Source organism: Gopherus evgoodei, chromosome 5, assembly GCF_007399415.2.
Source record: "Gopherus evgoodei ecotype Sinaloan lineage chromosome 5, rGopEvg1_v1.p, whole genome shotgun sequence".
In the NCBI taxonomy this organism is placed as follows: domain Eukaryota; kingdom Metazoa; phylum Chordata; order Testudines; family Testudinidae; genus Gopherus; species Gopherus evgoodei.
This window is the reverse complement of record NC_044326.1, coordinates 128,574,468-128,591,374: the sequence shown is the minus strand read 5'-3', so window position 1 is coordinate 128,591,374 and position 16,907 is coordinate 128,574,468. Positions and strand designations below refer to the sequence as shown.

Below are 16,907 nucleotides of genomic sequence, written 5' to 3'. Positions count from 1 at the left end.
CCACTGGGTGTTTAAGATGGAGGTATTTCATAAGCGTCTTGATTTAAGAACCCAAGGACAAAACACTGCCTCCCTAATTGGTTTCCTTTCATAGTTGGAATGGATTCATATTCTGCATCAAAAGACTACAGCAGTATTTTTACCTCCTAGTAGTCCTAGTGGGGAACATTACTTGATGAATGACAATATAAAGTTGAAAACATTAAAAAAAAATCAGTATAGCCCTCCAGCAGATAGTTAAAAGAAAAAGGCATCAGCAGTAGCTGGTGCACTTCTTATTAATGGGACAGCCAATGTACAATTCCTCTAAAAACGGAACTACCTGTTACTAATAACATAGTAGATAGCCTTACATGTTTTGGTATCTTTTACTACATGCAGCCAGAGTCTCTTACATGTCACTCATCTTAGATAATGAATCCACACTAGCTAACTTCATCTCTTGCTTGATAGTTTCCCCATCTGGTTCTCATGTATTAGCATAATATTGCTGGGGATTCCCAGGGGAATGTTCAAATGCATTGATAACATTATGAAGACCTTTCTCTTCATATAAAGCTTCACAACTATTTATAGGTGTTTAATTTATTTTAGGACCCTAAAACTGCTTGACACTGTCCATTTAATTGAGCATCATAGATGGGAGAACAGATAAAAGACTCTGAGACAATTCCTGGCTTTCTCTAGTACAGCGCTGTGCACTGTTTCTAGCATCCATCATTATTTGATGACCACCAGTAAAAAGTTCTCATTCCTAGAATTCCACAAGCTTGTACCACATTAAGGTGATTCACAGGAAACCTACACATTTCTTTTTTAATCAAATGGTCAATAAAATGTATTTTGATGGATTAGATAACTCTTCCTCTGGGTAATCTTAGTGCTGCTGAAAAAGAGCTTGTCTTCCTTCTCATCATTTTATATCAACCATCAGCTTCCTCCACCTCAAGATGATTGCTCCCATTAAGTTTTACAGCACTGGTATGCAGGGCTTTACCAGCATCTGTCTGACTAGTGCAGCATCTAAATCATGGCTTTCTAAAACAAGGCATTCAGTTCTGTCAATTTAAAAGTGTAGTGACCTCGCACATCCAGCAGAATCTAATCTAAACACATCTGTGACTCTCAGCTAGGAGCCATTTTTGCTTGGCCAAGGTGGGGATTAGAGACTGTTTTAGGAATCTTCCCTCTCCTCTTCCCCAGAAAGAAACCGTTTAGGAATTGTTAGTGTTTATACAAGGCAAAACCAACTGCTGGCTCATAAAGCTTTCCAGTCAGCCAGAGGTAATTGCTCATGGGTACCATCTTGAATTCCCTTCATAGTCCTTGAGATATGTTTGAAGACTTGGATGCTTTGGGACAAAGTGTACTGTTACACCTGTTTCAATTCAAAATAGTTCATTTGCTAGTGGAATTATACTTAGATTTAAGAACGTGCTTATTGGCTTTGTGGAACTGCGGCCTAAGTAATGGCATGCTTTGGTTTTAATGTAAAAAATTCTGTTTAATGAGACAGTTTCAGTCAGAGAAGAAAGAAGATGCATATATTTTAAGGACAGAAGAGACCACGATGATTATCTAATCTGACCAGCTGCATAAAGCTGGTTGGAAATCACGATGACAAAACAGTTTTTTTGTTGGAAAATACCAATTCATCAAACCTGAAACTTTCCTTTGAAGGGGCAATTTGGATTAAACTTTCACCAGGAAGGTTTCTTAGGCTCCAGGATGGAAGTTCTAGAGACATCAATGGTTTTGGCCCTCATTTGGGATGCAGAAGTTATGGAGACCTCCACTCGGTGTATTTCTGAGGGGACTTGAACCCAGCTCTTCTATGTTGTAGCTGAGCATTCTAACCCTTGGGCTATGGGCTATTCTGATGTGTGACTCCTTTGTTTGTTGGAGCTGTTCCACTTTTGTATTAATTAAATATTTGTCAGGCCAAAGGAGCTTGACCCCACGGTCCAGTAGCTAGCACCCTCAGCTGAGATGTTGCAGACCCATGTTCCAATCCCTGCTCCAATGAATATTTTATGTAATTATTTATACAAAATCAAACAACTCCACCAGAGATGGAGAGAGAACCCATCCCAGAATTAGCCAATGTCTGGGTGGTTAGGACACTTGCTTGGGATATTCTCCCATGTTTCCTTCATCCCAGGGAAGTGTCCTAAGCACTCAGGCTATTGTGCGGCAAATCTCCTCCATTTTTGTTTTGTGAACATCAAAAGCTTAGTTTCATACCAACCTGGAATGGAGACTCTTCTTGCTCCTACGTCAGACCCACTGCAGTCAATGGCAAAGTTCCAATCTATTTCAGTGGTGAAGGATCAAGCCCCTGTTGTAGTAGACACTTGCCTAGTGGGACGATGCATGTTTTCTCAAAATCAGCTGTTCAACATATGATGTAAAACACATGATGACCTCAGTGGCATAGCAAATCTGACATCCATGTTCCAAACTCTTATTTCATAAGGGTCAGAAAACTAGTGGAGTGGAGTAGCTAGGTTTGATACTTTTCTGTTTCATTTTCAGACAAAGAGGGTGAGGGCTAATATTTATGCCACTTGCATGAGTAACTACACATGGTGAGGTGTAACTGCTATAGAATTGTGCGTGTTGCTTGAAGAAAGTCCAAACACTTGATTAGGCCTAGCGGGAGGGGGGAATTTCTGCCGACTTTTGAGACTCAGCACTACCCCCAAAGGGTGATCAGTATGTATCTACGCCTATTCCTGTTTACACAGATGCCCAAAGACATATGCGAGTAATACACAGTACTATAACCCCTGCTTAATTTGTAATGAAAGCGGTGCCAGGGCTCAAGCAATTTTTTTTACTTTCATAAGGGACCCAGCAAGCCCCCAGGGGCCAGGGCTCGAATGAAGCACGGAGTACAAGGTTATATAGTGGAGGAGGCTGCCGCACAGGCGCAGGCCGGACAGACCGCGCTGCGCCACGCGCTCAGAGAGCAGCAGCCGCGGAAGGCTGCGGGGGTCCCGCATAGGGGGCGGGGCCTGGCCGGTTGCTAGGGACGCGCCGGCCTGCGGCTCGGATGGCGGCGCTGGAGGCGGACGACGCGGGGGCCGCCCTGGATCACGTCATCACCCAGTTCAACAGCTACGAGGATTACTTGGACTCGCAGATCACCACGCAGGACCTGTTCTACCTGGAGGTGGGCGGGGGGCGCAGCAGCCGCGGGGCGGCCCGAGACGGCACAGCCGGTCCCGCCCTGCCCGGCCCTGGCCCTGGCCCTGGCCCAGCGCGGCGCCCGGCTCCGGGGCTGCACTGATCGGCTCAGCCAGCTCGCCCTCCGTCGAGCCCTTCCCCCAGCGCAGCCCCCTGCAGCCCTTCTACCAATGCAGGCTCCCAGGAACCCCCCTCAAACCCTTCCCCCGTGCAGCGCCCTCATGTTGCCGCCCCACAGAGCCCTCACCCATCACCCCTTCCCCCGCTGCAATTATTTGTAATCAAATGTTTCCCCTCAGTGCTGGCCTCACTAGGTTAGGGCGTCCAAGGAGCCCGAATGTGAAATTGACTATAAACAAAAGTGAAACTGACTTCACTGAGTCTCTTTCCCTCCTCCCATTGAGATGGGAAATATAAACAAGAACATATAATAATGAGGTGTAAACTGGATGGCTACAATTCTTTCACTTCCCAATCTGTGGTGTTAATAGTAACAAGTACAGAAATTTGCAGCAGGTGATTTTACCTTTATATTTTAGAAATTGTTGCTTGTTATAGATGTTGAGTTTTATTTGAAGTTTACTTTTAAGTTATTTCTAATATATTTATTCCAGGCATCTGCCTATGCTGTCCCAGCCTATGGGAAGTCTGTTGTTGGCCATGTTGCTGTAGCCGTATTGTTCCTAGGATATTAGAGAGACAAGGTGGGTGAGGTAATATTTTTTACTGGACCAACTTCTGTTGGCGAGGGAGACAAGCTTTTGAGCTTATACAGAGCTCTTTCTGGGCCAGACCTGAAGAAGAGCTCTGTTTAAACTTGAAAGTTTGTCACTCTTGCCAACAAAAGTTTGTCCAATAAAAGATATTACCTCACCTACCTTGTTTCTCTATGAGAATTCTGCAAATACATAATTTAATAATGGACTTCGAATTGGTGAGCTGTGGGGAATTACTGGTTATTAGGATAATTTAATAGTGAAGCAATTTTTCCTCTTTGTTTCCTGATCATCATTAATTTTAATTAAGCCTACTACGGAACAAATATGGGCCTGATTCTGTGCTGTGGAAGTTAATGGCAAAACTCCCATTCACTTCAGTGGTGAGACATCAGGGGCTGTGTTCCAGCATCACTCCTGCATCCCTCTGAAATTGCTGGAAGTGTTGAATGTCTTCCTGAGAACTGTAATAAAACATGGGGAATAATTTGTATTAACTAAATGTATTTCGCAAAAGCTCACCACTATGTGTGTCATCTCCCCAATGTATTTTTTCCATTTTATTCTCTCCATGTTTATTCTTAAGTTATCTTTCTTGACCTCCTTTTCCACTTTCTTTCTTTCTTTCTTTCTTTCTCCTTTTGGTCTATAATTTTTTTTTCACTACATTTCTCCTTGTGGAAAAATTAACCTTTTTACATGTCACAGCAGCATCCCTTCCTTTTGTATTATGTTCTCTTGCATTTCCCTTGTTTATTTTCCTGTATTCTATTTTTTCTCCTATTTTCACTGCATGGCTCACTTTCTCCATTTGTTCATTCTTCCCTTCCTCCTCCCACACTTACTCTCTGAAACTACTGAGTGCTTAGTACCCTGGTGCTGAGTTGGAGAAGGATGGTACAGTGGCCAAGACACTAGTCTAGGAGGTATTGGTTCAATTCTGTGCTTCCCCCACACACTTCCTAGCTTATCTTGGGCAAGTCACTTAGCTTTTCTGTGCTCCGTTATTTGTCTGCAAAATGGCAGTGTAGCACTTCCCTACCTTACAGAGGTGTTTTGAGGATAAATGTATCAAAAGATTGAGGCGCTGAGATAATATGGTAACGTGGGCCCTATAAGTACCATAGATAGCCAAGGATAAGGTCAAAACATATGGGTTTGGGAGAATTACATATGGTGGAGGGAAGTAACTTCATGGTAGAATCAAGAATGGGGAGGATGTGGTCTAGGAGCCAAAATGGAAGAGCAGATGAGAGAATGAGTAGTGAAATGTGCTAGAAATAAGATGGAAGGATAAGAATTAGATAAATTCAGCTGGAACAGGGAGTTAAGAGCTCCACTGGGAAGCTAATTTTCAAAAATAGATGTATTGCAAAATTAATAAATCTACCCAGTAGCTCCTCTCCAGGAGAAATATCACACCCTTGACTGAGATACAAAGTAGAAAGGACATGAGGGACCATTGACTGGACTGGTTTTGCCTTTATTGTTGATTAATGGCATATTTGCTTTGAGAATTCATCATAAGGATCATTCCTGTTTATCGTCTGTTTCAGATAAACACTAAATCTAACTGCATCTCCACTATCATTAAAAATTATGTCCTCCCGTAGAGAAGGAGCCATAATGCTTTTTGAGTAGCTGTTTGGTGGAAAAAACGAATCCTCTTTCCAAGTCAGCAGTAGTGCTATCATGTTTCAGTGACTTCCTTGAAGTCATTATCTGAGATGTTAGCAGTAGCAGCTCTTTGGTGAAATCCTTAATTGCTTTCTGAGTATTTCAGTATTTGATACATGTCATAGTCATTCATGCCCAGCTTTCTTGTTTCTTATAAAAGGTGTGCAAGTTTATTAATGTTGCCGTGGGAAATGTCAATACTGCTAGAGCAGTAAAAAAACAGAGGAGGAGCTAAAGCTTCTTTAAATCCCAAATTTATTTTGTAGTTTTATTAAACTTTCCATAGACTCATAGACTCATAGAACTGGAAGGGACCTCGAGAGGTCATCGAGGCCAGTCCCCTGCCCTCATGGCAGGACCAAATACTGTCTAGACCATCCCAGAGAGACATTTATCTAACCTACTCTTAAATATCTCCAGAGATGGAGATTCCACAACTTCCCTAGGCAATCTATTCCAGTGTTTAACTACCCTGACAGTTAGGAACTTTTTCCTAATGTCCAACCTAAATCTCCCTTGCTGCAGTTTAAGCCCATTGCTTCTTGTTCTATCATTGGAGGCTAAGGTGAACAAATGTTCTCCCTCCTCCTGATGACACCCTTTTAGATACCTGAAAACTGCTATCATGTCCCCTCTCAGTCTTCTCTTTTCCAAACTAAACAAACCCAATTCCTTCAGCCTTCCTTCATAGGTCATGTTCTCAAGACCTGTAATCATTCTTGTTGCTCTTCTCTGGACCCTCTCCAATTTCTCCACATCTTTCTTGAAATGCGGTGCCCAGAACTGGACACAATACTCCAGCTGAGGCCTGACCAGCACAGAGTAAAGCGGAAGAATGACTTCTCGTGTCTTGTTTACAACACACCTGTTAATGCATCCCAGAATCACGTTTGCTTTTTTTGCAACAGTATCACACTGTTGACTCATATTAAGCTTGTGGTCTACTATGACCCCTAGATCTCTTTCTGCCATACTCCTTCCTAGACAGTCTCTTCCCATTCTGTATGTGTGAAACTGATTGTTCCTTCCTAAGTGGAGCACTTTGCATTTATCTTTATTGAACTTCATCCTGTTTACCTCAGACCATTTCTCCAATTTGTCCAGATCATTTTGAATTTTGACCCTGTCCTCCAAAGCAGTTGCAATCCCTCCCAGTTTGGTATCGTCCGCAAACTTAATAAGCGTACTTTCTATGCCAACATCTAAATCGTTGATGAAGATATTGAACAGAACCGGTCCCAAAACAGCCCCCTGCGGAACCCCACTTGTTATACCTTTCCAGCAGGATTGGGAGCCATTAACAACTGAGTACGGTTATCCAGCCAGTTATGCACCCACCTTATAGTAGCCCCATCTAAATTGTACTTTCCTAGTTTATCTATAAAAATATCATGCGAGACTGTATCAAATGCCTTACTAAAGTCTAGGTATATCACATCCACCGCTTCTCCCTTATCCACAAGGCTCGTTATCCTATCAAAGAACGCTATCAGATTAGTTTGACACGATTTGTTCTTTACAAATCCATGCTGGCTATTCCCTATCACCTTACCACCTTCCAAGTGTTTGCAGATGATTTCTTTAATTACCTGCTCCATTATCTTCCCTGGCACAGAAGTTAAACTAACTGGTCTGTAGTTTCCTGGGTTGTTTTTATTTCCCTTTTTATAGATGGGCACTATATTTGCCCCCTTCCAGTCTTCTGGAATCTCCCCCGTCTCCCATGATTTCCCAAAGATAACAGCTAGAGGCTCAGATACCTCTTCTATTAACTCCTTGAGTATTCTAGAATGCATTTCATCAGGCCCTGGCGACTTGCAGGCATCTAACTTTTCTAAGTGATTTTTTACTTGCTCTTTTTTTATTTTATCATCTAAACCTACCCTCTTCCCGTAAGCATTCACTATATTAGACATTCCTTCAGACTTCTCAGTGAAGACCGAAACAAAGAAGTCATTAAGCATCTCTGCCATTTCCAAGTCTCCCGTTACTGTTTCCCCCTCCTCACTGAGCAGTGGGCCTACCCTGTCCTTGGTCTTCCTCTTGCTTCTAATGTATTGATAAAAAGTCTTCTTGTTTCCCTTTATTCCCATAGCTAGTTTGAGTTCATTTTGTGCCTTTGCCTTTCTAATCTTGCCTCTGCATTCCTGTGTTATTTGCCTATATTCATCCTTTGTAATCTGACCTATTTTCCATTTTTTTTATGATGCCTTTTTATTTTGTAGGTCACGCAAGATCTCGTGGTTAAGCCAAGATGGTCTTTTGCCACATTTTCTATCTTTCCTAACCATCGGAATAACTTGCTTTTGTGCCCTTAATAGTGTCCCTTTGAAAAACTGCCAACTCTCCTCAGTTGTTTTTCCCCTCAGTCTTGATTCCCATGGGACCTTACCTATCAGCTCTCTGAGCTTACCAAAATCCGCCTTCCTGAAATCCATTGTCTCTATTCTGCTGTACTCCCTTCTACCCTTCCTTAGAATTGCAAATTCTATGATTTCATGATCACTTTCACCCAAGCTTCCTTCTACTTTCAAATTCTCAACAAGTTCCTCCCTATTTGTTAAAATCAAGTCTAGAACAGCTTCCCCCCAGTAGCTTTTTCAACTTTCTGAAATAAAAAGTTGTCTGCAATGCAGTCCAGGAACTTATTGGATAATCTGTGCCCCACGGTGTTATTTTCCCAACATATATCTGGATAGTTGAAGTCCCCCATCACCACCAAATCTTGGGCTTTGGATGATTTTGTTAGTTGTTTGAAAAAAGCCTCATCTGCCTCTTCCACCTGATTAGGTGGCCTGTAGTAGACTCCCAGCACGACATCATCCGTGTTTTTTACCCCTTTTAGCCTAACCCAGAGACTCCAAAGTCATTGTGAGGAACTTACCAATACTACTTCTGATTGTGTTTCTTGTTCTTCTAGCAGTTAGTTTCTGAAATCATCACCAGTAAAGGAAGCCAGGCTGTGCTTTCATATAAATATTATAAAGCATTAAATGCTAAAATTTGTGTAGCCCCAATGTTACGTACAGTACAATAGAGATGGAAAATTGCAGTCTTTTGTTGGTTGCCAGTCTAAATGCTAGAATAACACTTTGGTGAAATGATTTCAGCAGCTTGTGTACATGTACCATGCTATCTCACCATCATTTTAGGGTGCCCATCAGACCAAGAGAATCTTAAGACAAAGTCAACACCAGGCATGCTTTGCCAGTATAGCAGTATGCCGGTATACTTTGCTGGCAAAGCACTCCTAGCATGGATGTAACTGGCAACTGACTCTGTTGGCAAAAGCCCCTAGTGTGGACGCAGCTTATGCCATAAAGACCGTGCTTTTTGGAGGGATAGCTTACTCTCATCTCTCCCTCTCTGAGCAACATAAGCTATACCAGCAAAAAGCGTAGTTTTGCGACTATAAGATGCATCTACACTAGGGGCTTTTGCCAGGACAATTATGTTTGTTACGAAGTCACATCTCCTCAACCGCTTGCTGACATAGCTATATCAGCAAAAGTTTGCAGTGTAGACATGGCTTTCGGCAAAAACATTGAAATAGCAATTTTTCTTCATTACTTTGTTTAAAGGAAAATGCCCTTATTAGCATAGCTCCATCAGGCCTGGTCTAAATGTGTTGTTTTTTTTTACCGGGATAAATATTTTGGTTAGGGCTGTAGTGTTTTACCTTTACCAGTGTGGAGGCACTTTATGTTGGTACATTATACAGGTATAGTTTATTGCCGTTACTATATAGGTATAAGCAATACTGGTATAAAATACCTTCCTATTGTAATTGCATCCCTGTTAGAGGTGGGGTGTTATTGTACCAACTAACTATGTACCGTTATAGTTAAAACAATGTAATTTGTGTGTGTAAACAAGCACTAAGGATAGTATTGAAGCTTGTCAAGTCCAGTTTTGTGAAGTAGAGATGGGGTGAAAAGACAAATTTGAATGGCCTTTCCATCCTCTTTATCTGTGAAGCTGAGTGTGAGACAGAATTAGCCAAAACAGTGTTTTATTCACTGGCTAACTTCAGGGTGCTGAACTGGTCCAGAAATCCTTTGCTATGAACGTTGTTTTTTTTGTTTGTTTGTTACTGGTTTTGTATGGGCTCTCCATTTAATGTGATTATCATCCAACTACAGAAGAATTGTATGGCCCCAAATACAGGTATCTATCCGCAGTTGCAAACTGAGACGATACTTTGGGGCTGACTTGTGCAGCAACGTTTTCTGGTGTGTAAAACAGCAGCAAACTGATTTCTTAGGGGAATAAGACAAAATCATGAAAAGTAAATCTTATGTCCAGTGCACATGTAGAATGATTTAGGCTGGAATTGTCAAAGGGGCCTATCGCAGATTCATCTTGGTTTGCAGCTGTAGGCAAACATCTCTGTTTGTTGCCATACAATGCTTTTGTAGTTGGATGATAAACCCTGGCTTCTTTAAGGGGAATCAGAGCCTGGCCTACCCATTACAGGGTCCTTTAAGGAGAACAGGCCAGTTTTGGACACCGTGTAAGCAATTAGCTGCCAACCAGCAATCTAGGCAGTTGACAGTTACTGCAAAGTTTCCAGAGCTTAGTTGCAGGGAGGTGCTCCTAGCAGGGCTGGCTCTAGGATTTTTGCCACCCCAAGCTCCGAGAGCAGAACTGTCCAAGCAAAAAAAAAACCCCACCAAAACCTCCGAGAGCGCAACTGCCCGGAATGCTGTCCCTGGAATCGTGCTGCCCCAAGCACGTGCTTTGCTGGTGCCTCGAGCTGGTCTTGGCTCCTAGAGAGACAAGCTCTCAGAAACTCCAGGAGTAGGAGGACGACGAGGACTGCAGCCATTTTGCCTCACCAAGCTGATAAGTGAAAGGAGTGAATAAAAAGGGGCCTGCTGGGAATAAACTGATTGAGGGCTCTAGCTGGCCTGAAGCATGTCCAGCTCCAGAAGGAGAGCTGTGGCTTCCTTATCTGAAGAGTGTGAATTTTTTTCCCCATGGTAACCCATCTTGGGGAGAAGGGCTGGGGCCTCCTGAACTTGGGAGAGGATGCTTGTTGACATTAGCCCGATGGCCACAAGAAGGGTTGGAGTTGATGGGTTCATGAGGAAGGATTGGGGGGCAGGGGGGTTGGTTGTACTCTGTTAAAGGAATTAATAACTGAAGCCCCACAAAGGAGGTAGCTTGTTCTCAGTTCCATTGCAAGAGGGAAAGTAAGAGGGCAGCAGGCCTGCAAGGCCATGCCACAAGGAGAGCCACCCTCTCACAGGGCCAAAGTGATTTAGGCCTCCAATCTCAATCGCTTCAAGACTTCCTTTTGGTAGAGAGCTACTGATCCTCATTTAGCTTTTGAAATCAAAGTAAAACCTGTCAGCGCTTCCTGATCTCTGAAAAGTGGGCAATGGTGAATGGGATGGAGGACAAACATGGTATTTCCCTTTGCAGTTTGCCTGTCAGGGTTTGTTAGGTGCTCATGCAAAAGGATATGCCCCATCCCTCAAACTGCTGCCTCCTGCCTGGCGCTGAACTATCAACACTTTGTAAGTGGTTGGGCTGCTTTCCTGTGTAGTGGATGTTTTAAATCTCTAATTTAGAGCACAATAAAACCATGAGCTAGCTGTGTTAAACAAGAGACAAACCTGAAAATGGCCTAGCTGCTTGCAGGCACTAGAGAAGCCACATTCTGTGGCTGAGGAAAGAAGATGAGAGGCCTTCCGAAAACTTAACAGTTAAGCCGCTGGTTTGCTGATCCCATAGCTTACCATGCTGACTTATATTGTTTCCTTGTACTCCCTGTTCGGTCTCTCTGTCTCCCTCCATCCGTTGTCTGTTATCTCACACTTTGATTGCAAGCTGTATGGGGCAAGGGCCACCTTGTTCTGTGTTTGTCCAATGCCTAGCACAATGGTCCCAAGTCCATGCCTAGGGTTCCCCAGTGCTATAATACAAATAATTAATAAAATGAGACAGATGAGGAAAGTCTTGCAAGCTGTAGGCTACTCCTGATGCTATCTTTTCTCCACTGTGTTATGGCATTTCATTAGCATACCAGGGATGGTGATAATATCCAACATCTGCACTGTGGTATCCCAATAAGATTGAGGCCTAACTACAGAACCTGCAGCCTACAACTTGCAGGCATGCCACAGTGCTTGTTGGAGTCCCACTCACTTCAGTGGGGCTCTGCCGTTGCAGCAGTTTACCTGCACACTCAAAGATTTATTTATTTTATGGTCAGAAGAAACCATTATGGTGGTTTTGTCTGATCTCCTGCCCAACATGTGCTATAGAATTTCACCCCAGTAATTCCTACATCAAGCCTATAACTTTGGGCTGGGCAAGAGCATATCTTAAAAGTTGAACGTGGCAGGAAGTGGCCATAAATAAGAGACAACCTGTCTTCTAGGACTTAAAAGTCTAAAAGACACAAACAGGCAAAGGATTAGGAACAGGCTTATAGCTTACAAGCAAATTAATATAGTGAAGGATTGGCAAAATAAATGAGGTGGTGTCATGATGCTGGTATGATGATATGAAATGATAATAGGGTATGATATCATGGAAAAGGCCAAGTCAACCAGTAGAAACTCAGCATGGATTACAAAAAGCTCATGTAGCAGCAATTACTGAATGGCAGTTCTTGACTATTTCTAGACTAGTATTTCAGAGCATAAAGATGCCAAACATACAGAGCTTCAGAAAGCAGAAACTCAATCTGTGAGTGTTAAGTTGTCAGAGGACTTGCTAGCTCTGTATTAAAACATTATTTACTGGTTTCACACAGGTTTTTGCTTGTGCTTTATGAAAATTTAGTGTTTGATGTATTTGAGATCTTTAAACTTATGTCTTCAGAATTTTAATACACCATCCAGTACTCATATAGGTACTCATCCAGTGCTTTGTGTGTCATCCCTTTCCTTTAACATAAAAAGTAGCAGAAGAGGAGAAAAACTTATATAGAACTCAATTAGTTCCATGAGTGGGAATTGGGACCTGTTATTCTCTCAAGGGGATGGATTAGCACAAACACTGAAGAGTCAGAGATCTACCAACACACCCAACCCAAGAATCACTGGAACACCCATATGGAGTGCCTGTTCCTGTGCTCTGTATGCTGAGCTCTCCTACCCCTGACAGGAAGGTCAGCTGGCTGGCTGTGCTGCCACTAGCCTCCTGGTCCACAGCTAGACTCTTCTCCACCCTCCAAAGGGAGTAAGAAGCAGTGGCTCAGAAGTTAGTGTGAGGAGCAGCACAAACTTCCATGGGGGATTCCACCCCATATTTTGCTTCTCTCCTCTTTTACTCCCTAATTCTGTTTGATTTCCTCCCCTCTGCACCACAGAACAGAGGGAAGTATCTTCTTATCTATTATGACTAGGGTGACCAGATGTCCCTATTTTATAGGGACAGTTCCGATTTCTGGGTATTTTTCTTATAAAGGCTCCTATTGCCCCCCCCCCCCCCCCCCGTCCTGATTTTTCACATTTGCTGTCTGGTCACCCTAATTGTGACTCAAGTATTTGAACTGTCTGTTGATAGATTGGTCTGGTCTCTTGCCACTAGGTGGAAGCATTAGTTCACTTTTGTATTTTGTTTCAACGCTCATACTAAAGGAAAGGAGGACACACATACTGAAGCAGATGTGGGATGGTGACTTGTGTTTTACAAAAGTATGTGCTCATTGGGTCTAACCTACAGCCTTAAATGAAGTTTTGTCCGTGTAAGGACTGTACATTCAGGCTATATATGCTTTCCCTTTCCTCACAGCTTTTCCCCTTCTAGACCTTGTGGATAGATGAGCTTATGGGGTTGCAAGCTCTTCAGAAAAGGGAGCAGCAAAATGCACCAAATTAGGGGACACACTTTCAGTGAGAGAAAAGCAGCTATGATGAATTTTTACCCTTAGCCCTCAATTCTCTGAGTACCCCTTCATATTGGTACCACAGTCCTGGGAAGCTAGAGATGAAGATGAAGGATCCAGGGAGCAGCCACTGGGTTTTCTGAATGTAAATCACCCCCAAGTTGCATATGATCAGATCTGCAGCTCAGTTCTTCTTTATACAGCTACAAACAACTCCAAGCTGAAGTTTTGGGTATCCAGCTATGTAGAGCTTCGTAGCTATGGTGGAATGTGGTGTTCAGGGTGCTGTGCAGAGACCCGGCACTGCCCCCTGAATTCTCCTTGCCCTGCAAATGGCTGGGGAGCTACATAGATCCTGAGATTTCCATATGTTTAGGGGACTGAACTCCTTGCCATTTCCCAGAGATGGGAAATTTTCCACTCTAGAGATGATATTTTAACAGCAGAAATAATTGCAATTAAAAAAACAGCGCAAAGTATGATGTATAAACAGAGTTTTCTCCAAATAGAAGGTCTTTCCCCAAAGCTTTCAGTAATGCATCAGCAGCTCTTTAACTGTAGAAATTGATTAAACACAACTAGAAATCTTTAGTTACCCATCAGGAGAGTTTATTTCCTGTTCTGCTTCATGGGGCTATTATTTTCATGGAGTTATAATGAGGATGGTGTAGACATAAGGGAATGAAAATCCCTGATAGAAGGGATGGATGCTAACCTGAAGTGATGTTCCGTACCTTGCTCGTTCCTGGCTTGTAAACTTTTAATTTTAGAAGTAAAAAATTCCTTTTTTCTAGAGATTTTTTGTTGTTGGTGGTTAAATTATTGTTTTCTGAGAAACAGCTGGCTCTTCCTTGCTCCTTCAGAATGAGGAGATGGCTCGCCAGCTGGTGGAGCTGGGATTCCGGGGGAGCGGTGAGGTCCTGAAAAGGGAAGAGTTTGAAACAAGGAAAGCGGCTGCAGAGGCTTCAAGGCTCTCTGAAAGAACCCAGCAAAAGTAAGTGGATGCATTTAATAGAACATCCAAAGTGTGGGATGGGGAAAGGAGCCCTCTTGATAATTTTTTATGGTCTTCATAATGTGCAGGGTGGGGCAGGTCAGAGTTTATGATTTCTTACAACTTGTGTGAAGATTAGGGCATGGAAGAGCTGGAGTCAAGTTGCTGTAAGGCCACATACCTTAGAGCTCCAAATTTTAAAACATAAATAAAAAAAATAGACATATAAGGGAATCCAGCTATAAAATTGGTGTAACAAATGATTAAACAGTATCAATTTCCCCACTTGCATCCTGATTATATACTGGACTAAAGCAGGGCTGACATTAAATTAATTTGGAACTCCAGGTTGATGTTGGCTGTAACTTGTTTCTTACAGAAAAATCACTTACCCCAGATTTTAAGGCTTGGACTTCTCAGAGGTCTCTAACTGAGTTAGGATCCCAGGTCTTCCTGCATTTCAGTGGAATTTGGGAACCTAACTTCCTTAAGCACTTTTGAAAATCCCCTTTCTCCTTTTATTTTGCAGCGCCAGTACTTTTAGTAGGTGTTACTTCCAGTAATAACAGAACTTGCATTTGGGCAAGTGTAATGTCGTAATTCTACCTTCTAGATTATAAATCTTAGGTAGTCCATGATAGGTCTGTCCATCACCATGAAGTAAACTAACATAGTCAAAGTACAAAGACATATGAGGTAAAAAGGCAAGACTAACAAATCTATGTATAGAGAGAGACGGCAAGAGCTTGCTCATTTATTAGAACATTGATTTTTCAAATGTTATGGGTAATTGATCTTTGGACATGCTATTCTTCCATCAGTGCACAAGGGGTTTACACAGAAAGGTGCTTTGGAGAAGACAGTTACCACACTAATGGGTGCTAGGAAATAATAAGAACTGCCATTAAAGCTCATGAGAACAACACACATGCACTCTCCATGTGCTAATGGAAGATCAGACTTAAAAACTGTGGTTTAGCTCTCTTAGTTAGGGGGATATATATATATAGTCCATTTTACCTGGTAACGGAGACGTTTTTCACCAGATATTTAGATCTTGGAATTAATAAACTAGGACTCATAATTAATATGAGGAACTGCCAATTTCTATTGATCACTTTCCCTCTAGCTGGATGCATAGTATAGAGCAAACTAAATATCTAAAAATCATGTTTCAACATTTCAAGGGTTATTTTTATAAAAGCTAAGATTGCATGTGTGGGCAGAACCTCTCTATTACCTTTCTTTCAAAATCCTGGTCAGGAATATGGGTAGGAGCTGAAATGAACTTTGTTTTTGAGTGCAATCTCTAGCATTGTCTATTTCATGTAAAAGATTGAGGAAGTTTGAAAAGATGCCTTTTAAGAGATGTTACTTCAGCAATAATTATAATACTCGATGCATCAATCTTTAATTTATTCTTTCTATTACAACCCTGGCAACAGGTACATCCACACTTTAAGATTTGAATAGGGGAAACTTCTTTGGCTCGAGTGTCCCTGTGCCAGGAACAATACCTGTGGGACAGGGACATGATCACTGAGAGAGAAGATATGGTCTCAGGGAGGTGGTTTGGGGGAACAACCCATACTGCTGATTGATTTTTAGGGCCCAAGACTAAGGTTCTGTGAGTAGCATGGGTTGCAACTCCTCTCCCTTCAGTAGTCATAGACAAAGTCATCTCAGCCAGTCTCTCCCTGAGATCAAGCAGATGTGATCATAGGCGGCAGGTTTGTATAATTTTTGGTGGTGCCCAAAATGGTGGTGCCCCCCTCGCCCCTGCTCCTGCCCTATAAGCCGATATAAAATGAAGCTACAGTGCATCGGCACCACAAGATTATAAGGGTCAATTAAAAGTGGAAAGTCAGAAGCAGCACTTGCCTGCTTCAGTATATGGTATTATATTTTGTTGCACTTGTTGTGACAAAGTGGGAATGTTCTTAATGTTTTCTCTGAATACTGTGTGGGTGCCTCAGTTTCCCGTGCAAGGTGCCAACTGAAGGTGTTGGGAACAAAGATCAAGTGGCCTCCTTGTCCAGAAGAGACACAAAGGCTAGAGGAGGGAGTGTCAGTTTGGAGCTGGCTGAGGAAATGGGGAGAGGCCCAGAACTTGGGTCTAGGCTCCCCATCCTCCAGGATGGACCTGACTGAGGGGTCCTGTTTTCTGCACCTACAAGCTTGTGATCCTGTCGTCTAATAAACCTTCTGTTTTACCAGCTGGCTGAGAGTCACGTCTGACTGCAGAGTTGGGGTGCAGGGACCTCTGGTTGCCCCAGGACCTGCCTGGGCAGACTCGCTGCGGAAAGTGCACGGTGTGGAAGGGCATGCTAAATGCTCCGAGGTCAGACCCAGGAAGGTGTAAGCTTCTGCCCTGGAGACAGTATGCTCAAAGAGAGGAGGCTCCCCTAGAGTCCTGACTGGCTTTGTATGGAGTAGTTCCAAAGCATCCCAGCATCCGCTTCCACACCATGCGCTTCCCGGAATTCCG

General features: G+C 42.8%; 1 protein-coding gene across 2 annotated transcripts in view; it reads left to right on the top strand.

The window, feature by feature from the left end:
* Positions 1–3,045: 3,045 nt before the first annotated feature.
* CFAP299 (cilia and flagella associated protein 299) overlaps positions 3,046–16,907 on the top strand; it is a 420,872-nt gene continuing 407,010 nt past the window's right edge. The window contains exons 1-2 of one of the 2 annotated variants that reach the window (XM_030565141.1): positions 3,046–3,175; positions 14,289–14,419. In XM_030565141.1, coding sequence (XP_030421001.1) covers positions 3,056–3,175; positions 14,289–14,419 — 251 coding nt within the window. In that variant the 5' untranslated portion in view covers positions 3,046–3,055. Of the gene's footprint in view, positions 3,176–3,304; positions 3,706–14,288; positions 14,420–16,907 lie in introns of those variants that run through there. The other variant, XM_030565142.1, reaches the window with a different exon arrangement.